This window comes from Onychostruthus taczanowskii, unplaced genomic scaffold (assembly GCF_017590055.1).
Source record: "Onychostruthus taczanowskii isolate IOZ18803 unplaced genomic scaffold, ASM1759005v1 scaffold9, whole genome shotgun sequence".
Classification (NCBI taxonomy): domain Eukaryota; kingdom Metazoa; phylum Chordata; class Aves; order Passeriformes; family Passeridae; genus Onychostruthus; species Onychostruthus taczanowskii.
In genome coordinates this window covers 9,589,946-9,613,957 of record NW_024506993.1, presented here as the reverse complement: position 1 = coordinate 9,613,957, position 24,012 = coordinate 9,589,946, and the positions used below count along the sequence as shown (strand labels likewise).

At 46.1% G+C, this 24,012-nt stretch overlaps 1 protein-coding gene across 1 annotated transcript in view; it reads right to left on the bottom strand.

Moving 5' to 3' along the window:
* The window catches only part of GRIP2 (glutamate receptor interacting protein 2), an 81,063-nt gene that overhangs the window by 34,622 nt on the left and 22,429 nt on the right, over nt 1-24,012 (bottom strand). The window contains exons 3-12 of the mRNA XM_041426076.1: nt 21,685-21,820; nt 20,771-20,916; nt 17,900-17,986; nt 17,557-17,632; nt 16,815-16,960; nt 10,547-10,694; nt 9,110-9,279; nt 5,346-5,471; nt 4,532-4,684; nt 4,116-4,302 (exon numbers count right to left, since the gene is read on the bottom strand). Of these exons, the coding sequence (XP_041282010.1) occupies nt 4,116-4,302; nt 4,532-4,684; nt 5,346-5,471; nt 9,110-9,279; nt 10,547-10,694; nt 16,815-16,960; nt 17,557-17,632; nt 17,900-17,986; nt 20,771-20,916; nt 21,685-21,820 (1,375 nt within the window). The remainder of the gene's footprint in view (nt 1-4,115; nt 4,303-4,531; nt 4,685-5,345; nt 5,472-9,109; nt 9,280-10,546; nt 10,695-16,814; nt 16,961-17,556; nt 17,633-17,899; nt 17,987-20,770; nt 20,917-21,684; nt 21,821-24,012) is intronic.

Genomic DNA, 24,012 nt, shown 5'->3' with positions numbered 1-24,012 from the left:
ATGAAAGGCCGAGTTATCAAGAAAAAGTACACACATCTGAATTCAAGAAAAATGAACAAGCACAACAGCTTGTGCCAGTGGCCCATCAAAAGCTGAGATATGAACAAGTTTGGAGAGAGCCCAGGGAGGTTATTTTACTGGTAGGAAGGTATATTCACACTTTTGCCTGAGTTCATGCCATCAATGGAAAAATGCTGGCTACTTTATGAGATGTACATTAGAGCTGTTTGTTCAAGGATTCTTGGATTAGGACAGACAACTCCATGATGTATAAATGAACCCACCCTTGTGAATAAATTACATCAAGTTTAATTACAGTCCTTTACTGGACTTGTGGCTATGCAGCCACATAGAAATATCAGCTTATAAATACAGAGATGGCACCGAGTACAACAGAGACGACTCCTCTGTCACCAAGAGGTCTCTTGCTATGGCAGCAGTGCACCTTTTGCAAAGGAGGGATCAACAGCTGCATCACTCAGACATCACTGTCATCTCGAACTCACACAGGGACACAATCCACTTTAGCACCACTCTTTCAGCCTCAAGGGCTGGGAGCTCATAGGATACTATTACACTGCATCAAAGCAAACGTTTGCTGCTTTTCCCACCAGAGCTGCCTTCTCCCAGAACAGCCATTTCTCATGGTTTTTCACTCAAGGTGTATTTGCCTGAGTCTTTTACAGCCAACAGCTCTGTTAGGTCAGAGGTATTTTATTTATTTTATTATTAGCCTCAGTTAATCGCAGTTGTTTAAGCCCTGGTCTTGCAGGTTTGTAAAAGATTGTGGTGTGATGCCACAACCTTCTAGCTTCCTCTGTCAAGTTACATCTCTTGTTAACCCTTCAGAATCATTCGAGACATCCATCTCCAGCTGTTATGAGTTCTTGCATTGGGAATGGAGCCTGGGGAGCCAAGGGTTTTACAGAGCTCTCCTTTGCTCTGCCATGGGATCCTACAAGAATCTTCAGACAGTTTTTCCAAATAGAAGGCATTTGTCTCAGAGACACTCAGTCTAACATCAGCACCTAAAAAGTGCTTTCAGACTATGGGAGCAGAAGTGTCTTAAAATCAGAAAGAATAGGAGAACAGCATCTCCTGGAGCAAAAGACAGCACCATGGATGTGCTGGAGTCCATGATGGGAAAAGCTCCCTGGGGTAGAACAGATTTGCATTTTGCCATGACTCATTCCTTGAGCTTAAAGACAGCAACAGAGCAGCGGAGGCGTCTTGTTTGATACAGAGCAGCACATATTCACGCCTTGGGCAGGATCTACACTGAAGAGCTCACTCAGCATCATCCACATCTGCATGGCCACTCCAGCAGTGGGGGGAGCAGCTGTGCCTGTGGCCACACTGCTGGATGCAGAAACTCATCCCTTGTGCCCTTACATTTCCCTGAGCTGGTCTGCACAGGTCAGACATGCACATCTGTGTGTGTGTGCACATCTGTGCCTGCACATTGGTAGGTGGGTCTCAGCCCCTAATGGATCAAAGCTCTGCTGACAGCTTCAGCCAGCTGCTAAACTTCACTTTTGCAAACTATTCATACTTGAAAGGCAGAAACACAATGATCAAACAACTGTGTCTGAGCAGAGCTACAAAACACGTAGCTCAGCAGGAAGCATTGATTTTGGATACCAGGATGGAGAAGTCAGATACTCTCCCTCTGCTGCCAATGACAGCTGTGGGAGGAAGGACACAAAAGCTGTGTGCTTCAAGGCAGCCAAGAGGGGATGTCAGGCTTCTTCCCCTTCTACCCTCCCTGCTGATAACAGGGGCCGAATCACTGTCTCATTCAGAACCCAAAGGCTTCATCATGCACCCTGGAAACAAAACAACAGGTGGGGAGGGAGGTCTATTAGAGGCTATTTGCAGTAAAACAAATCACAAGTCAGACAGGTGCGATTTTTTTCCATCAAACCTCTTGGCACAAGCTAGCACAAAGCAGACAATAAATGTGAGACAGCCCAACATCCCTGAAAAGAGGGTGATGTCATGCACCTCCCTGGTAGTATTCACTTGCTGGGCACCCCAGAGGCAGCTCCTCCACAACAATCCAGATGGACAAAGCCAGTGAGGATCACGTGCTTGTACAACAGCACATTCAGATCCACAGATTTTGCAGAATGTATGAACAACCAGGTCGGATCCAGGGTGCTAAACCTGATCCCTATATCCCCAAAGCTCACCTTTTTGGCAAAGAGCAAAAACTGCAGCACAAGAAAGAGCACAGCCCAGCCTCAGCTGGGAGCCCAGCCTGGTAAAGGGGGTGAAAAGGGCTCTAATGTCTTGGGCTGCAGCTACAGCAGAACCTCTGAAGAACAGGGAATAAGGTATCTTGAATGACAGAGCAAAGAGCTCTGTGAAAGAGCAAGAAACAAAAAATGAAATAAAAACATAAAACTGCCTTTTTCACTTCACTGCAAACCCAGTGCACTTATCACTTCAAGATGGGAAGGAAAGGCAGCACTTGCCTGCCAGCTAGGAAGAGCAGTATGGTTTAGGAAAGAATGAAATGCACAGCAGAGATTTAATCCCCAAATCAAATCCAGGCTGCAAATGCAGAGAGGATTGCTCCCAGTCTCCAGGAAGCAGCAGCCAGAAGAGCGTGAATGCTGCCGGGCGGGCAGCGCAAGGGCGAGCTCGGGTGTGACACATCAGAGCCAGGCAAGGCTGCACTGCCAGTCACTGCTTTTCCTCCAGGCTTGGCAAGAGGATAAAGCAAAGCCAGGCAGATTTCAGCACATCTCCCTCGTCCCCTGGGACAGCAGGCTTTGTTGCTGCCTGATTTATAAAAGGAGTTTGGTGCTTCGCAACATGAACCAAGTTCACCCACAACAGAGGATTAAAAAACCATAATGCCATCACCTTAATTTTTAAACCCTGTTTGGAAACAATCAAGCAAACAAAAGGCATAACAGGCTTTTAAAATCTCTCTTAACCTGCATCAAGACGGCTCTTTTTCCTGTGCCAGCCTCTTGTCATTGTCCTCCCACAGACATAAGCACCAGGTACTCCTGTTCCACCTTGCCTCTGCATTGGCTGAGCAGAAAGGCTACAACACTGGTCTGCACAGCAAGGACGAGCATTTCATTTTGCAGACACTTTCCCTGCCATGAGTCTACAACTCCCCCATGTGCTGTTTTTCTGGGCTGACTTGGAGACACCAAACCTTCAGCACATGCTAATGGGACCATCAGAGACTTCTCCAAGAAAGGCTCTGCAGCAGGCACTGTGTACTGCTACATTGCTGCACCTTTGGCACCCTTAGGGAGGACAGGCCACAGTGGTAATCAAAGGTGGGAAGAGAAATGAGCACAGGGACATTAAGTTCCAGCCTAAAGAAGAGAGAGAGATCAAGCCATGCTAGGACTTGACCTGTTTAGTAACAGAAGACACCTAGATTGTAGTGCACAGACGCTTGAGCAGACTCTAAATCCAGCCAGCAGCACTCTAAATCCAGCACTGGGAGCAACTGAACTCTAGGGCTGAGGCTCCACCACTGGAGGAGTCACTGCTCCCAGTGTCCTCAGGGTGATAGAGAGCAGTTAATGCCGCTACTCCCTTCTGCACTTTTCCCAGCCTTACACAGCCAAAAGCAAGAGGGATTAACTGCAGCACCTACCTGCTCCTCAACTAGAGCTCTATCTTTGTGGTTCAAAGCCTTGTCTTTATGGCCAGTTTATACAGCTGGGCTTTGCTACAACAAAATCAGTCAAAAAACATTTTGCAGGGGCCACTTATTTTGACCTTTCCCCTTTCTGCACCTATACAAAAGAGTTATCTTTCAAAGAGGAATTAAAAAAAAAAAAAAAAAACCAAAAGAAAGGGAATGGGAATGGCACTCTCACACAGACACACACTCCCTTCCTCCTCCTCCTCCCAGACCAGCCGCAGCCTGGTGCCAAGACGTTCACCTGGGGTGCGAGGGAGGCCGCGGTCAGCCGACGAGTGCAGAAATGGCAGTGACAGTAAACCATGCCCAGTGAAGAATGGGAGATATTACAAGGATGATAGTAAATATCTAAATGAGCCTCTGAGGAGAGAAAACAAACCAAACCATGAAATGTTCAGTAGCAGCACCATCAGCATCCAAGGGCAAGGTCTCTAACCTCTCTGCCGGGCTGTCAGGCTCAATAAAACGGACGAGAGGAGGGGAAGACAGAGTTTCCGTAGCAAAGATGCCTCCCTGGAGCTGAAGTCCAAAGCCATTCAGAGGGTCTCCCCTGAGGACCACCTCTGTCGTCTCCGTGTGGACTATCTGCCCGCCAGGACCCACCGTGCTGGAGGCCAGTGACACTGAGAGGATGAGAGAGACAGAAGGTCAGGGCAGCCAGAATAACCTGGTCAGCAGACCAGGTCAACAGAATAACCTGGGCCCAGACCTTGGTCTAGTGACCAAGGATGAGGGAGGCACTGATAGTGCTGAGATGAGCGGCTCTACCCCGGCTCTACCCCGTTGACAACAAGGATGGCAAGGCAAGCGTGCATGCCCCTCCAACCCAGCCTGGCCCAGGACTGCTCTTACGCGAGCTCTTGTGCTCCTTCTTCTTCTGCCTCCTCCTCAGCATGGTGGTGCGGGGGCTCATGGGGTGGGAGCTGCGAGGTAGCGTGTTGGAGTTCTGGCACGGGAATCCCTGCGCGTTCATGGTGGGAGACGAGAAGTTGGCAGCCACCAGAGCTGGGGACACACAGAGGGCGTTAGGGACGTGCACAGGGGGCTGCAGCAGTGGTTCACTCACTAACAGTGTCACCAAACACCTCATGGGTATGGAGCAGCTCCTCCTTTCCAGCTCCAGGGTGCAAGACTCAAGGAATGTTTGCTTCCAACAGTTTGGACACAGTGCAATGTGTCCTCTTCACTATCTTACAGCCACAAGGCAAGAAACCTGGAGCAGCACAGAGCCCACTCCTGACAAGAAGGTCATCTACAGATTTTGAAGTAGCCATAATCCTGCTGTTAACAAGCAGTATGGCACTAGGGCTGAGCTGGATGAGCTGCATCACACTCCTACACAACACCAGAGACATCCTTCCCTGTCCCACAGAAACTCATTTTTGCTGTATGAAACCAGGCATAAGCCCACCCAGGGAAGGTGGGGTTACAAGATGGGTGCATGGATCTGCCCAGCACACTGCTCTTGTCCCAGTTACCAGATCTGTGTGTGCTGGGCTGCAGATACTGATTTTGTACCTCAGCACTGGGCTGTGGAAGCAGAACTAGATGACTGAGGAGCAAACAAGTGACAAGCCACACTATGGGTCTGAATAGTAAGGAAATGGAGGGGCACAACAAGAACGAACACGGGCAGGATGAGGGCAATGCCATGCATTGAGGTTACATTTGCAGTAGTCCTGTCCAGATGTCTGGGTCCAAGTGGGTGTCTTGCAGTGTCCAGGGTGGTGGGTGTGACAGTAGTTGACACAGGGGTCCCAGCAGTGATGGTGGTCACTCTTCTGCACCTTGACTGATGGCATCCAGGGGAGCAGAAATTGCCACAGGCAGGAAGGAGAAATGAGAGAAAGAAAAGGTAAGAACCATAAGCCAGGAGATTGCAGAAAACAGCTTTATACTGACTCTGAACTAGTCAGGACCCAACCACGGCGTGTCAAGCAACAGCAGCAAAAATGCAACCCCACATAACCTCATGACACTTGATGCAAAGTGGCAGAAATCCACCCCTTTCCCACAATAAACTCTGCATCCAGTGCCACCAGCCTGACTCAGCCATGCTGGCAGTGCACACATGTCATTACCATTTGCAGTCTGTTGTGTGACGTGCAAAAGCTCCATCCAGCCAGGAGTTTCCTGCAGAGGCCATCAGCACTCTCTGACAGCATCAGGGAAACCTCCTTGTGCTGTTTCCCACCTCGCTGCCAGAGCTGCCCTCCCTGTGACAAGGCTCAATGCCTTCCCCATGTGCTGTGAGCACTTTGCTTGGCTTCAGCATTTGGTTGTTTAGCGGCTGCTCTTGCACAGGAATGCACACATGGATGAAAGAAAGGAGTAGCAGAGAGCCACCTCCAGCTCATCACAATAAAAGGGGGTTTATACACCACTGCTTAAATTAAGGAGGCCAGCAGCACAGGAAACATGCCAATGCTGTGGCAAACAGCAAGTGAAAGCATAACACCAACACGGCAGAGCCTGTTCAAGGGCACAGCACTGCTTTAACTTCAACCCTAACCCCAGCACATGCGGGCAAAATCTGTTGCAGTGTGACATCCATCATCTGGAAACCCTGTCCAGGAACTGCAGCTTTGCAACACCAAGTCACAAAGGCACAAGTCTCTTCTCAAGTGCTTCAAACAGTGCCCAGGCACAGGTCCCTGGTCTATTCTCACTGATGCTCCTTTTATTCCTGGGCAGCACAGGATCAGTTGGTTTTCCTTGTCCAACACCAGGTGTTCTGTTCCAAATCTCTGCACCATGCTGCCTGAACCTGTTTTCCTCCAAGAAGAATTTCTGGCTAACAAAGAAGATTTCAAGCTTTTTTATTCAGCTAAGCATGGAGAGCATCACCACATCCACACATTATCCCAGGGTTCTTCATCTCACATGCCACAATCTTCCCATGAAGGATGACATCTCCTCCTGCCTCTGGGTCCTCTGATCAGCAGGAAATGCCACCAGCACTGGCACTACCAGAACCTTCTTAGGGTGCAAACCTGGGAGAGGGACTTATTTTGTTTACTGAGCCCACCCAGAATCTCCTCTAAAGGTCATCTGTTAGTGCCTTGAACAGCAGAAATCCATTTTCTGTGTGTGTATCACAGGCATTACACCATTTAGGTCAGATTTTCTATACAATATAGTGATTATATTTAGTTTTTGCTAAACATTTAGTGAGTTTAGCACTTAGTCTATCAAGCTTTTAAAATACACTTCAATCTCTGGGGTTTCTATTTTGTATATTTCCAAAAGTGAATTTTGAGCCAGGCAGCTTTTAAAAACAAAAATCAAATTAGCTATAGCTAGACAAAAAGAAAAGTTCTTAATAAAATTAAACACTTTGAACATAGGGGACAGAGCTTATGGGCATGTGTACAAAATAATTTAATCCACTTATAATAACTAAAACTCTCCCATTTGTCTATTAATTCTTAGCTTACATTAACAACAGAAAAAATGTGCCTTTGAAACTCAGCTGCCAGCAAATTCGGGGAAAGAAGGCATTTTGGACAATTCTGTGAAAAAACCCCTACAACAGCTTTCCCCAGTCTTTCACACATCAACCCTGCCTGAGGAAACCCATCCATCCCAGCACTGCTGCTGGGCACCATCTGCCCCCATTGATCCTGTGAGCAGGGCATAATCCTCCCACAAACTCTCCAAGTGCCCCCAGAACCACAGAGAAAGCCAACTCAGTTTGACAAATCCCATGCTTCAGCATTAGGCCATATTTTTGCATGGTAAGTGATCCAGCATCAGATCCCTCTCCATCTCCTCCAACCAGAAGCTGATTGCACAAGAAACCACTTTAAAAAAATGTAATGATGAACACCATGCATTCACAGGCTGAAAGGACTCGGTAATGCAAGTGCTGAACAGGGATGGATCTGCATCATATCCTATGCTCAGTTTCTTTCCCTAGGCTCCACTCTCTTGCCAACCACAAGAGTTTGTTTTTGCAGGGTCCATGTTTCCTCACTCTCTCTGTTTGCTAAACTCAGAAAGAGCAGCCTGTGGAGTTTGCACAGCATCCTTCTCTATGATCCCTCGCGTGTTAAAGAGTTTAATCAAAAGGGGTTACATCCCTGAGTTTTCATACCCATGTGTTGCAGGTTGTCCTAAGTTTGTGTTCTGTATTTCTGCCACAGCAAACCCATCTGTGCATAGGGGTTTGGGTAAACAGGCTCTGACCACACCCAGCTGTCCTTCCACAGAGCCTCCTTCTCCTGAGCAGCTGCTCAATGCACATATTCTCAAGATTAGGAGCAGGGCACTAATGGAAGGAGGAGAATACTTCATTTTAACAGCCACTGAAAAAGTATTATAGCTTTCCTTTTTTTTGTGGGCACAAAGGTCAAGTCATCCATTCACTTTGTTAAACTGCTTCAATTCTGCACAATTTGGACTGGACATGTAAGGAATTTATTTCTAGACATGGAGATGGTTTTAGGTTTCACTGTATCAGTTTAAGAAAGGCCATAAGATATTTTCTTCCTTTCCCCAAACCTCCCTAGAAGAGAGTGGAAAGAGCAGATATGCCATGGGCTACTGTGCATCAATATTATTAAAATGCATGTCCCTGAGAGACAAGTGATTGAAAATGGTGGAAAAAGAGACTGGTACTGAACAGTCACACCCAAAACACCTGAATTACAAGACTACCAGTACAGAGTGTAACAAAACTTCAGGCAAGAGCTGCAACAAATACACTAATACTGAGGCCATGGTCATAATGAAATTTATAGGAGAACCTGAGACAGCTTCTCATATGGAGAGAGGAACAAACAGTGGGCAACAAGAATGCTCACCAGGGTGAATTCCTAATGACACTTTACAGGCATTTTTGGGCTTGATCTTACTGCAGCCAGAATTTACTTCCTTGGTATTTCTTTTGTATGAGTGATGGAAACCAGCAGCTACAGATAGGCTCACTCTACCCCTGGCTGCCCAGACACAGCTGCCTCTCAAGCAGGCTGGTCTGAAAGATGAACACTTGCATTCCAGCTTTGGAAGTTCATCAGGACCCTGTCCAGCTACTGAACTCATCCTTTACAAAGCCTTAACAGGAATCAGCAAATAAAAACTGAGCTTGGAAATCTATTTGCCAGCAGCAAGGTTGTTTTCCTCCCTCTTGATCAAAGTCTCTTATCTGAGGCACTAAGGAAGTGGCTTGCACAGTACACTGCAAAACCCTGGGATTCCCATCTCCAATTTCCCTATTCAAGCACAGATGTTCAGATGTTGCCTCTTTTCCTATTCACATCCTTGAAGAACATCATCTAATCACATACATTTCATCAAAACATACATTTTTTTTCCCTCTACAGATGTCTCTCTTTGGAATCTGTTGCCAGCACTCAAAAGCAAGAACCCTTAGTAGGGACCTAAAGTGAGTTTTGAGGGTGACCAACAGCATAGGCACAGAAGACACACCTGTTTCTGGAGGTTTCAAAGGCAGCCTGCTTTGGTGAACAGGTAATATCTCCAGCTTGACATTTTCAGAAGTGGCAGCTAAAAGCTGAGTTGCCTCTAATAAGGAGCAGTGCTCTGTGCTTGTGCCATCAATGGAGAGAATGTGGTCACCAACGTGCAATGCACCACATCTGCAAAGGGAACAGCAGGAGAGGGAATTACACATACAGACAAAATCCACATCCTTTCAGTAAGGGGAACACATACAAAATTCAACTGCAAATTAGTGGTCAAATTCTTGTTTATTTCTTTTCATATACATTTTTTTTCATTCCAATTTGAACCTCAGGTTCAAGCATTACCCAGCTAGGATGGTTGTCATGGTCTGACACTGGCCCAATGCCAGGCACCCACAACAGCTGCTCACTCACCCTCCCCTTCCAGAGCTGGGCAGAGGAGAGAAAAAAAATATTAAATAAAGGGTTCATGAGTTAAGATAAGGACTGGGAAAAAACACTTCTAGGGCAAAACAGGCTCAACTTCAAGGCACAAAGTGAGTTTATTACTAACAAAATCAGAGAATAATGAGAGGTAGAAGCCCTTAAAACACCTTTTCTTCCCCTAATCCCTCCCTCCTTCCCACTGACAATGCCTTCTCCACTGACCCTGCTGTCTCCATGTTGTTTCCCTCACATGTTTTCCCCTTCTCCTCTTCTCTAGCTGGAATTAGCACTGTACACAAAACTTCCTTTTGGTTTTCCTCTTAAGTACATTATGACAGAGGCCTTACCACCATCCCTACTTGGCCCAGTTTTGGCCAGCAGCAGGTCCATCTTTAGAGCCATCAGGGACTGGCTTTGCCAGACATGGTGGAAGCTTCCAGCAGCTTCTCACAGAAACCACCTCTGTGGCACCCCCTGCTACCAAAAACCAGACCACACAAAACCAACAAAACCATTCATGTTTGAGTCAGTGTTGTTGGTGGCCTTGCAAAAAGTCTTTTTAAGTTTGTAAGAGTGCCCCTCATAGCCAGTCTGGATGGCTAAGGGCTCACTCAGCAGTATAGTTAAGTCCTGGGAGCCAGGAGTTCAGCTCAGCAACACAGCTGAACACAGCTAGTGCTGCACAGCAGCCTGTCTGTGCATCCCCATGTAAAGGGTCTGGAAAAGGCTCCAGACAGAAGTTTCTGTAACAGGATTTAGCCCTTTCACAGCTCCAGCACAGTCAGACTTGAGGCTTTTAAAACTCAGCTTTCACATGCACTGAGTTGCCTGCATTCCTGCTGAGGAGTGTCCACTGCTGGAGCGTCAGATATTTTTAGCACAAACGGTGCTAAGAACATGTGGACATGAAAATTTCAAGGTAAGACTGAGAAGAATGGCTTGTAACTAAGAAGGGGGCAAAAAAGCAGCAAGAAAAGGAAAAGCAGAGCTAGGAACAGCCTGTTCAGATCTGTACCTGTCCACCACGCTGGCTGGCTTGATCTTGTCGATGACAATGACCTGCTTGTTCCGGTGCATGGCTGTGGTCAGTGTGATTCCCAGCGTGGACCCTGGAGTCTTTGCTATTTCAACTAGTAAAGGACCAGAAGCGTTTGCTACAGTATCTGAAAAACAAGAGAGCACCTGAAGACACTTCTCATACAGCCTTTTCCATCTCTAAATGCAGGGGGTTGGCCAACAATGCTGACTTGCCACATGAAGCAGCAAATCTTTACCTTGGACATCTATAGCCCATGACACATGGTAAATTAACAAAGAAGAACACTCAAGAAGTAAAATTGTCTCCGCACAAACCTACACAATAACGAAGAGTATTACAACAATTCACTCGTGGAAAGAACTCTCCTCTCTCTTTACTTTGGATTAAACAGCAATATTGAGGAAGAGATTGCTCAAAGGCTCTGCAAAAGTCACATCAATGGTATTACAAGCACAAAAAAGGAAGATCATAAGGACATCATTGTTATTGGCTTTTTCCCACACAAACCAAAACGAAAAGGCACAAGGACACAGGATCCCACTATCTGAAGTACTCAGAAGTTTCATGGCTGATGACAAGCCAGTCAACTCCTCTGTGCTTCAGCACCAGCTTCAAAATACCACCCCAACTGCTTGTTTGAGCTCCTCCAGTGTGACAGTGGGAGTAGACACAGCACTTGAACCCCCTGCTCACAACAGCCTCCTCTCCCATCAGACAATACAGGGGAAATTTTTAAAAGATGAATCTCTGCAATAAGCTTAATAGATGCTGCAAATGAGACTATGAAACTCCTACGAAATCACACCTGTTAGCATAAGCCTGCACCAAACCTATCCATCTCTTCTGAGGAAGGGGGAGGACAAAGAAAGCCTGTGTTTCTGGCTGATTAGACAGAAATTCCCTCCAGCTCTGTTACACACATTTGCTTCCAGATTACCTAAAGCCATCACAAAGAGGTGGGATTCACAAATGTATTATCACCTTCAGACATCCAATAACCAGCACCCCCCATGTGTCGGTGACAGCCCCCACAAAAGCACTCGTGAAGACCCAGCCATCACTTCAAAGGAAAGGCCAGCAGAGCCCTCTGAGCACCTGATGCCTCCTCAAACCTTAATTATTCATAGTAAGGCTTTTCCCTTCCAAAGATATGCTCCATTAAAAATGCTGATGCTACTTGGCTCCAAACCTGATCCATGGCTCATTTTTGCTCTCTTATAAATGGGAACTTTAATGCAGATCTGGGAAGCTAAGCTGCAGCAAGGTCTTTTCTGAGATTTGTTGAAGATACATAGTCTCTGGAGATAGAAATTTACCTTGGAAATTCCCCTTGGGGATCAGACAAGGGATACTCAGGCTCTGGTCTACTCACAGTGTCATTTTTCACAGGGGAGGAAGCAGGAGGAATGAGCCACGTTAAAGGTTATGCAGGCTTCACATAAAACACTGTTTATTCTCTGATGAAAAGACCACTGGGGAGATCTGCAAGCCTGGTAAAAAGCACAGTCCCAGTTTAATCAAAAGATACACAAAGCACCCAGCTAAAGCCTGCAGAAGATGCACTTAAGCATTTGTTAGCAAAGGAAGCACCAAGAGACTGAGGATCTCTTCCAACAGCAAACACCAGGTATATGTCAGTTTTGCAGCCAGATTTTTGTGTATGTCCAGCACATGTCCACTGAAGAAGGACATGGATTTATATCCCTCCACCTAGAGGGAAGAAGATAAGGAAAATAAAAAGACCTTGCTGGACCATCAGACCTTTCTTTGCAAGGAAAACACCTATTCCTCTCCAATTTATCCAGCATCCAAGCTGCTCAGCTTTGCCAAGTGCTTCCCAAGGAAGTCTCAGCATGATGGTGAGAAGAAAGAGCCCCAGGACCAGGGTTATTAGCAAGACTGTAGGAAACCACAGTTACGCCTCCAGCCCATGGTCACTCCTCCTGCCACACACAGCAGGGCCACACAGGGCCACCGTGCTGTCCCTTTTAATGCTCATCTCCATCACAGACCACAGACATCTCCTCCAAATCCATTTTATAGAGGCATTTATTGAGAAAATACCAGCCAAGCCTCTATTAATTATTCTAGGAGAAGATTTGCCTCCAATCAAAGGTCAGGAGTCAGCAATCCAGCAATATTTGTGAGGTGTGATTAACACAGAGCTATTACATCCGAGCCAATTTTAAAAGAAACACGGAAAGGCCATGCAATAACTTTACTGTAAGGAGTCAACTGGCATTGTTGCACTTGCACCAGGAGGTGTTTCTGCACCATCATGCCCAGCTACAGCCTCCCAGGAGGACACAAAGGACTGTGCAACCCCTGCTCACACCCATACGCTTGCGGGGTACTCAGCAATATTGTGATGGATACAAGGGAAAGGCCATGCAATAACTTTACTGTAAGGAGTCAACTGGCATTGTTGCAATATTGTGATGGATACAAGGGGAACAGAGCCTGCTCCAGGCTCTCGCTCACCCCAGTGCTGAAGATATGGGAAAGGTGATCACCCCAACACTCAAAACAGGGGGCTGGCAGGTGATTTCTAGAAGATCTTTCTCCCAGCAGCTTCTTTTGCAGGATGTACTGTGGGGGAGTTTTATTCTTGCACTAGGTTTCTGAGTCTCACTTGGTTTTGCTCACCTCTCTAAGGAGGAATACTCAAAACAGGGGGCTGGCAGGTGATTTCTAGAAGATCTTTCTCCCAGCAGCTTCTTTTGCAGGATGTACTGTGGGGGGGGTTTCATTCTTGCACTAGGTTTCTGAGCCTCACTTGGATTTGCTCACCTCTCTAAGGAGGAACGGCTCCTGTAACCAGCCTGGAAAGTGCAATTGCCTGGGGAATAAGCCAAGTGTAATGGTAGGGATCAATTTTTCCTGCTGTAATGCACTTTAAGAGAGAGGGGGGAATAGAAAATGAGAAGAAGGGAAATGGAAAAGGAAAGGGAAAATGAGAAGAAGGGAAAGGGGGAAGAGGAAACGGGAGTGGGGAAAGGGAAAAGGGAAAAGTGGAAATGGGAAGGGGGAAGGAAAGAGAAAGGGACATCTCTTCCAAATGCAAACAAAATAAACCAAAAACTCCTAGAAGAACCAAACTGGGGAGCTACCCCCTTCCTGATACAGCCCACCAGCTCTTGTCCCCTGCAGCTTTACAGGCTCATGGAGGCGTTTGACTTCCTGGGCCCCTCTTCAGGCTCTAGCCCCTGCCACTGCTCGGCAGACACTGACAAGTCACTCTCTTGTGGGACACTACCAGCCCTCCACTCAGTCAGCAGGAGAGCTCCACAGGCTTAAAAAACTTCAGCCTAAAACTGAATGGGTGGAGGGCAGCTAGGGAAGGGAGAGGAGGAAAAGGACACAGCAAACTGCTTTGCTCATCCGTCATCTCTGGCAGCAACCTTTCATGAGTCAACCCTAAAGGCTTGCAGCCCAGATCCTTGGTACATGGCACACACAGATTATTTACAAAGTAACTACTCAGATACCATTTTCTGGCTGGTCAGTTTACTTGAGGTGATTTTTTTTTTTTTTTTTTTTGCATTCTCCCCTGTTTTTCAAAAGGCCCATAAGATAAAGTGCAGCCATGGGAAAGCATCTGTTCATTGCAAAGATCATCTGGCATCAGCAAAGGGAAGAGATTTTCCCAATGCCCCTGGAGGTCCACATCCAGTTGGCACTCATTTAAAATTGAAATAGCAGATTATTTTAATTCCTTCAGTGACCTTGAGAAATCTTAGCCAACCTGACAAAAAGCCTGCCATGGTCCCAACCTAGGCCAGCCTCCCTGGTGAAATCCCTACAGGCAGGGGATGCCCGGTGGTGATGGCAGGCAGCTGCCACATCCCTCACACCAAGAGCAGGGCTGGCCCCATGCAGATCATCCCCAGTGCACAATTTTGGCTGGAAAACCACAGAGACAGCTGGGGAATGCCATGATTCAACACTCCCCCGCAGCAACCCTGGGCTCTCACCAAGGACAGATGCAGAAAAACAACTTTCCCTCCTCAAGGGTCAGCCCACACCACCCCAGCACATACAGCTGCAGCAGAGAGTGAGCACCATGTAAAAACCTCTTTTTTTCCTGAGGATGAACGGGATAAACACCACTTCATTGTGGTGTCCCCAGCCCCTTCAAAATGGGAATTAAGAGTCCTTCCTTTAGGCTGAAAATATCACCAGACTACATTCAGCACCAGCTCTTCCCTTCCCTCATCATCTTCCAGAGGCTGTAATAGTTGTGAACTGGGGATGATGTACTCATCTCCCACTGCAATTATTAGCTGCTGCCTGGCAAGACTGTCTGCAGAGATTGTTGTAAGTGACATGTTCTGTATCACCCTGCCTTAAAGAAAGCAGGACAAATATATTCCTTTACACGGCCATAGAGAGCACTCTCTAGGCAAAAATTATCTAAGAAAGGGACAGGTTTTATATTTTTGAGAAGTATGTAGGTCTGATCCACAAATTAGCAACACAAGAAGGAGAGCCATTACCTAAAACTCTGCTGTGCCTCCAAGTTCACTCAACCCTCACAGTTTTAGGTGAGAGTTACCCAAGAAGAAACACGTAGACACCAAATCACCTTCATGGCTATTATTGCTCCAAGTCAGGTTTTAAAACAAGAAGCTTTCTGTAACATAGACACCGTGGACTGCAAAAACAATAAACCCCCCAAAGGCCCATTTCCCATGCACAATTAATTGTTCACCATTGTTCAGACTTGACAGCTCCATGCAAAATCCCTCCTTACCTCCATTTCCCCCCCTCCCTGGAGCAGCCTGTAAGGAGAGGAATGGACATCCCTTACTGCCCAGTTACCCCAAAAAATCATAGAAAGGTAGAAAATAGGTTTTGGGTAGTTTCTGCTTCCCATGGATTAAGTGTGTCCTCTTTATCCTGAGCAGTTTCCAAAGAGAAGCTGCTCCTGTGGTGTGGCAGAAGCCAGGCAGTGTACAGGCAACTGCCAGGCATCAGCTTTTCCTTCCAGCTCTTCAATGGAGAACTTGTCTTTGTGGCACACAGTGCCCAGCTCTGGGCAGCCACTCCACCAGGGAAGAGCCTCTATGTCCATGCTTGTGGAGCTTCTACCAAACGAAGGGGAAGTTTGTGGTGAGGAGACTCAATGGGAAGCAGAAAGCTCTCGGGGCTGTCACAAGGAGCTCCCTTATCCTAGTGCACATTGCATGGGTGAGTTCTGGTGTTCTCAGCTCTCTTTCCTCAGGGGTGATGTGGCATCAAACTCTCTCAGCTTCAGATTCTTTTTATTTTCCTCCACACTGACAAATCAGAAAACAACCTAATATCACGGACTCCTGTTCCTCACTGAATCCTAGGCTCAGGCATGTTGGACTGGTTAGTGAGATCTGTGGAAAAGACTCCAACCTAGTCCAGCTCATGGCTCCAGGGAGGCAGAAACCCCTCTGGAGATGGATATGAAGCATCACAACCTACTACACAGCTCAACAAGCTTCCAGAACCAACACAGCTTCAAATTCTGTGGTAACCCTAAACTCATTAACTACGCTCCCCACAGCAACAGCTGTGTGTCACAAAACCAGCTCAAAATGACTTCACAGTAGCTAATAATAAATCCTTTCCCAGGGTTTGAAACTTAAAATCAAATTAAAAAATAACAACAACAAAAAACAAAACAAAAACCAAAAAAAAAAAAAAAACCCACACACACAAAAAAAAAGCAGCCACCAAACCCTCAAACTGTGTAAAATGATTTTTAGAAATACTCATCCTCTGCCCTCCAGTAATTCTGTCTTATTTGGGGTCAAGCATTTGACCACCCCTCATTTATTTCAGAAGAAGATCTGAAATAACATTTCTAAGAAAAGGAAGCTCCAGAATTAAGCAGGGTCAAAAATCAGATCCAAGGCCACAGCAAGTCTGCCTGCATGCAGCTCACTCCTCTGCTCACATTTAATAGTGCTATTTCCAGTGCTGGCAGAGCTCTGACTTCTCCTGTGCCCTCCCTGCCTACATTAGAAAATCCCCTTTTGCCCTCTCCTCTAGAGCCACTCATCATTCCTATCAAGACACATCACTGAATAAGGGCATTTCAAATGCATTTAACGAAGCCAGCGTTGAACTTTACCCCCTACATCCATGCTGGCAGCACATTGCTCAGCGATTTTTCCACTGAAACTGAGTATCCCAATTACTGTCTCTAGTCTCACATACTTTCCAGACAATCAGAGAAAAAAAAATCCCATCACAACCATCTTGTCCTTACCCATGATGGTCACATCATACTCAATCTGGAAAAGTGCCTCCTGGCTGCACTGCCGCAGGATGTTGAGGGCATCAGCGTGGGTCATGCTGTGCAGAGGAATCCCATCCACACTCAGCAGCCTGTCCCCAATTTTCAAGGACCCTTCCCTGTAAGAAGCCAAAGGCAATCCTCTTCTTTATGTATATATATATTTATTTATATTTAGATAAATAATCTGTATATCTTTATATAAATATCTATATTTATATTTGCTATATATCTATATTATCTATATGTAAATATATAAACATATTTTATTTGTGTGTGTACACATACGTATGTGTGTGTGTATATACATACACACACATATTAGGAAGTCAATTACTCTCATCCTGTAGGATGGAAGAACATTCCTTGGACAATAGTCTGGGTTATTTATAGTACCAGGCCCATCGTATTGAATTATCAGCACGAGAGCAGATAGACTGGCTCCTGCTTTCCAACACAGCACCAGCGATTCAAGGGCTAATGAAGGGTCTGCCTCTGCAGAAGCAGTTTCTGCCTTTAACTACAACATCTGCACTGGGCCAGCCTAGGAGCACCGTGCCCACCTCCCCTCACAGCACAGGCACCACACCACCACTGGCACTGCACACCACCAGCATGAGAAGCCACCAGAAGGAGGACAGGGAGGGCGCACATTCAGGGGACAGCTGCTGTGTGTCCTGTGAAGGCAGATGTGGAGGTGTGACACGAGCAGTACCTGTCTGCAGGGCCCCCTGGCCTCACGTAGGTGAGCACCAGCGGCCTGGACTTGTGCCAGTCTTCATGGGCTCCCCCTGCAATCAAACCAGGAAAGCCGTAAGTCACTGGAGATTTGAAAGTCTGAGCGAGAGCGCTGAGAAAGAGACATTTATCACATAACAGCTGACACAGCCTGCCAGCAAAATCACTGCCCTAGATGAGGCAGCCGGCGGTCCTTAGAGGCAGCGGGGGATCCTCGCCAGGACATGCACTGACTGCTTAGCTGAGGTTTTTGTCATTCACCTTCTTACTTTTCCCACTTTCCACCTCTGTTTCTGCTTTTCACTAGAGAAGCTACTAACCTCTCAGCACAAAGCCAAAGCTGTTGCCTTCCTTGTAGAGGGACACTTCAATGGTCTTGGGAATGATGCCAGCACTGCTTTCTGGCACTAAAAGGAAGAGAGAAAGACCCAGTTACCCCAGATAAACCTCTTCCAACCACAGTGCAAAACAGTATCAAAACTCATCTGAATAACACTGACATTAAAGTCCAGCCCAAAACCCATATTTTATTTTCCCTGCTCGGAAGCAAAAACAGCCCAGCCCGGACACATGCACCTTTATCAGAGCCAGCATCAGGTTTTAGGGTGATATCAGCAGCTCAGTGTTGTGCATCTCTCCTCAAATTTGTCTTGGTTAATACCCTGACATTCAAGTAAAACCATCTCGTTTATCAACTGGCTTTAATGCATTCAGTTTTTCTGAAAAGCTTCTGCCACAGATAGAAACTTATTAAAAAAAACAGCAGCAGCATAAGGAATCAAGTCACTAGCTGACCTTAAAGAAAATGAAAACCCCAAATCCTCAATGCATAAAGTTGGTTTCTTTCCCTTACCTCTCATACTTTGGATTTTAAAAAAGATTAAGTGAATCCTTTAAACTGATCCTAGGGGCAATTCAATATTTTTATGTTAAATACACAGTACTATTTGTACAAAATAAAAAAATGTACAAAGTAAAGAGAAAAAGAAAGAAATGGTTTCCATCTTTTGATGTCCCCTACTAGTTAATTATTTACTGCATTACTGCAGCGGACAGTTTCCCAGTCTTCTCCACCCAGTACTGCACATGACATTTCAGCATGGTCCACTCTGAAAATTCCTAATTTTCAAACCAAGTGCAATGAATGGCCACAGGAATAATCTGGGAAAAAAAGACCAAGAACTTGGAGATGAAGGGTGCCCTAGGAACTTCCACACTGCCATTTCCCTTGGCTCAGGAGGGGAGTTTCAAAGCAAATCTCCTCACTGTCCTCACTGACCACACTCATCCTTCCTGCCAAGCACCCTGAGGTTTTGCAGCCTGCAGCCAAATTAAGTTTAGCCCAGCCCTCAAGCTAACCCAAAAGACATGCAATGGAGGCATGGTACTGCCTGCAGGCAGACAGCCCTGGGGACCAGCTACAGTGAGGCCAAATAAACCTCCAAACATTGTCCCCACTTTGCTCCTACTGCTGCGCACAGAGAGCTAACAGGGGAACAGCCTAGAAATACTCCACAAGGGAATGCTCAGGGCAAGGCTCCCAGCCAAGGGGTGATACTCAAATACCAAGAAAAGGGTATAAAGTATCCACAAATGAGTTCAGAAGCTATCCAATTTCTGCCCTAAGCATTGAAGTATGACGTGCTGCAACAGCCTCTCATAAGATCAGTGGGAGCTGGGAAACCTAAGCCAGTGTTAACATAGGATTTGGTTTATTGAAGAAAGAGATGATAGGACACAGTAGCCTGAAAACTAGACTTGGACCTGCAAGATTTCTTTCAAAGCAGGAAATTACAGAGTGGGAAGAAAAAGTCAAACCCACAAACACAAACTATTGAATTGCATTGTATTTCTGCTCTTTGCCCAGGGAAAGACAGAGGTGGGGGGATGGTGAGCATACACAGCGATAACAAATACTCACAGCAGATAAAAAACCACAATGAATTGGAATCAGGCAATAATTGACAATTCCCTGTATTCTGCAGTGCTTCTTTGTTTGGACCATTCATAAACAGCCCCAACAATCTCACTGGAGAGAAGTCACTATCTCAGTGTGCTCTTCCTGCTCATTTAAAGCTGAGGACATCTTGCATTGCTGCTATTGATTGAGCTGGCACCACTCCTTGGCTGGCAAGTTCAGTTTATCAGATTCCTCATGAGGAATATAACAAAGAATAAGGAACACAATGAGAAAGGTTAAGAGTGGTCATCTCTAGGGAGCATGAGAACATGGAAGAGTTGAGGTACAGCTGGCTCTACCAGAGGTGTATGCAAAAGCTCACTAACATTTACAGCAGGAGAGGAACGATGGATACAGATTCATCTATTCCAGATTAGATTTTATTCTTTTGGGCTTTATACAGTCATTTCTATATTCAGTACTTTTTGTCTAAAGGCAGCAGCTACAGCAAAGCTCTGAAATGTAAAATATCTTCCTATCTGGGGCAAAATGTTAGATTTCATTAGTTTTGTTTTTCCTGTAATTTTATTTTTAGTTGTTCTATTTCTTCTGCCCAAGCATTGTCTGACTGATCTGGGTAAATGAATGAGTAATAACTGGGGGGGATTGTATTCACAATGGAAAGACTGTGATGAGAAACTGTATCGAGGAATTTGTTTTAACCAGAAACATCAATCATCAAAAAAATGGGGGCAAGAGTAATACAGTCTCCCATGACAGGACATTTGGACTTGGACTTGCCATCTTCTGCCAGGGCCCCTTAGCTGGAAAGCAGATTGCTTCAGTTTCCCTTCTAAAAACATGTAACACTTCAAAGAATCCTGAGGACTAGCAGCACTTGCCACAGTTCAGAAAAGGGCATCTGGCAATACATGTTTAAGACTGAATTAAACCTCTTGCAGCCACATTCCAAAAGGGAAAACGAGAAGCTGAAGCAGCATCAGGAGGCAGATTGGCCTGTGCTGTCGAGTCACTCCGAGGCAAGACAGACCTAATCAGCCATCCCCTGCCAGTGTGCATGAGCAGGCACCCACTGTGCTGGAAAAAGTGCTCTGCTCCGACTGCACGGAGCTCGGCAGCCTCCACCGCCCGCGCGAGCAGACGAGGGCAACGGCAAAAGGCCCCTGGACGCTGCCTTGGCCACGGCACCTCTGTACTAGCAAGTCCATCTGCACCCCAGGACAAAAAAGCAGCCAAGAAGAGAGAGCAGCATTGTCCGAGAGGCACCCACCGGCTGGAGGGAGCTCGTACTCGACTTCCAGCACCACCCTCTCGCCCACGTTCTTCAGCAGGCTGATGATCTCGTCGTGCCGCAGCTTGGTCAGGTTAATGCCGTTCACCGACTTGATGTAATCCCCCACGTTCAGCTGGTCACTCCTGCAAAGAAATAAAATAAAAAGCAGTGGTAGCACAAAGTCTCCAGCTGGCTGGTAACTGTAGGACTTTCTGAACAAGCCAGCAATGCTGGACTGATCTCTGCTGTCTGATTGCATGTGTCTGCTATCAGAGGGAAGTGCTAAAATTGAACCCATCTATCATTTTTGGTGGCAAGTGCTCAGATCTGTACATACAGCAACAATTGCAGTGTACGTATTCACAACCTCTCTGCTGTTGCTCTGTTCCTATTCATGTAGAGCAATCAGTCAAAGAAAAGCACACCAAGAGCTGTCTGAAAAAAATCCAGCAGGGAGAGAGAAAACATCTTTCTTTTTGCCTGTTTTCTGCAAAATTGTTCAATTACTCTTTCCTTTTTCCTGCTTCTTGGAGCCTTTCTTTGCCCATTCCTTTTCTGAGCCAATAATGTTACTTATACACTCAGTATTCAGAACAGATACAATATTAAACCACTTAGCTTGATCAAGATGTATTGTACCATGCAGCTCTCCTGACAAGGCTGCCTAATTTCACAGAACCACAAATATCCCTACAAAAATTTCAGAGCATAATTGCACAGAGCATAGGAAATAACTCAAAATAGAACATGTTCTACTTCCTGAAGCAACAACTTTGCATTCTGGGGCACTTGAAAAAAGGGTCTTGGGTGCCAACTACTTTAATTATAACTCTATTCATTCAGTAGCTGGAACATGCAACTATTCCTCTCCATTCCTGCTGTGCTCTCTGCACCCCATTTCCATTTCTCACCTTGCAGCCAGTCCCCCTGGCCTCAGATTGGAGACTCTTGGCTTTCCATCTTTGTCTGTGCCACCTGAAATGGTTAAACCAAGGGTGCTTCCTTCTTTCTTAATCAGCTCCACGATTGTGACCCCTCTGAACTCCTCTGAAAGATTGAGAATAAAGACAAACAACTCTAGTGGAAGGCACATTCCCTCAATCCCAAGGACACCCTTTTTCCTACAGAAAACTAGATTTGAACAACTAGCATGAAGGAAAAGCCTCTGTTTATTTGAAGTTAAGTTGTAAAACAGAAGTGTGTCCTGGAAGAGCCACAGCAATGTTTGCATGCAGGTCTGGCAGGACCAAGGATGACAAGGCAGAGCAATATGGGTTTATGAGAGAGCAAAAACCTTGTGTTTCAAGGTGCTGGAGGCAGTAGAAAAATTCAAAACCAGGGTGATGGGAGCTCAGCAATGGTCCAGGGAGACCACTTCAGGAACTATGTTTGATATTAGAGGGGGGAGGGCATTGACAGAGCTGTCAGGTGGTTACAGTTACACAGGAGGAGGATGCTCCTGCAGCCAGGTCCAGGAGATGTGGACCTGCAGGTAGCTGCCTGGATGGACCAAACAGAGCGGATCCTAAAATACCATGATTAAAAAAATTATCATAGGACATCAACATATTTGGGAGATACAGAACACAATGTGGAGAGGGGTGAGATCATGCCATCATCGGGGGGGTGGAGGGGGAGGCATGACCTTCACTCCCTCACAGCAGTTTACAGGTCCAGGGGACGCCCACCCCGCACCTGCTGCACCAGTACTGATTCTCTGGGTGCAGCAGGCAGTGCACATTTTACCTCTTCTAGTCCAAGACAACACTCCTGTCAGTCCAGCATCTACATATAAGCCCAACCGTGTTCTAGTTTTGATCCCATCACAAATCATGTCTGAGTTTTACAAAAACAGGTTTCCTAAATTATTCCAGCTTTTGGGTTTGGCATGGAAAGGGCAGTAACTGAGCAGGAGAATCAGTCCTGAACTAAGGAAAAGACCAAGAGCTCCAAAAGACTTGGCAAAAGGCAGCTTTGCAATACTGCATACAACAGACTCACACTCTGCTCAAAGGGGGACTAGCCCTGTGGCAAATAAGGACGACATCCGCACCTTGTAAGAGCCTCCTCTCAGAAGTTTTTACACAATTTGTCTATAGCATTATCCATCCACCTCCACTATCCCAATATACCGAAATCTTCCATGATTTTACAGGAGGAAACCAGTCACCCTCACACAGGGTGCCTTTCTCCAATGCTGTGAGGAGAAGGTGGTGACTGGCACTGGCAGCACACAACAAACAGCAGCCCCACAGATGTGGACAAAAACCCCATGTTGCAAATGGTCCAGGTGCTTGTTTACACAATAAACCTTACCAGGCTTAAATGAGATGCTCTGTTTGGAGAGGAAGCATTTGAAACCTCTTGCACACTGACTTCCAGAGCAAGGCAGGGCCCCTTAGAGAGCATATTGACACAGAAGATCTATGCTGGTGCAGGGCCTCCTCCACCCATCCAAAACACAGGGTCTATTGGCATTGTGGTGCCTCATCACCAGCACTTTGCTCCTGTTCAAAGCCACCAGGACACCAGAAATTGCAGCTCACTTAAGAGTCCTGCCATGCACTACCTGTTTTGTAAAGCACTTCCAAGAATAATCTGTGCACTTGATTAATGTAAGTAGGGAACCTCTTTGCAATCCAACTCCAATCTGGCAGGCGTTTAGGCACTGCTGGGCACCCATTTAATGTGGCACTGGCAGCTCCTTGTAAAAATGTCAGGTCCATAATACTTCTGCTCTTTAAACTCAGTTTTGATCCCTTGCCAACTGCAGTAAGTTAATTTTCAATTTACCAACCCAGGAGCCCAAGGGCTGCCAGAACCTTGGGAGAGCTCGCCACCGTGCTGGAAAGAACAACATCCAGCACCATCCTGCAAATTTCCTCTCAACTACAGACATGACTGATCAACACAAATGGTGCCACAAGGGGAGATTATTGGCTTTTCAACGAGGCTTAATTTTGATCCTTGATAAGTGTTTAAAATGAGAACTCCCAGAGTGCAATTACCCATTGTTAGGGTTCAAGGAGAAATTACTTCTCCAAAAAAGGCAGATCCCTGACATCAACCAATCAAGGTCAGCCATAAGGAATTTTGACCCATGCTTCTATAAATCTACTGCCACTGTCACAGACCCACACAGTGTAAAAGTGAGCTGGTTAAGAAGGATCTGGTCCTTCAAGACATAGTCTTTAAGCATCACATATGAGTAGATTTGGATTTCTTCTACTCGCATATAT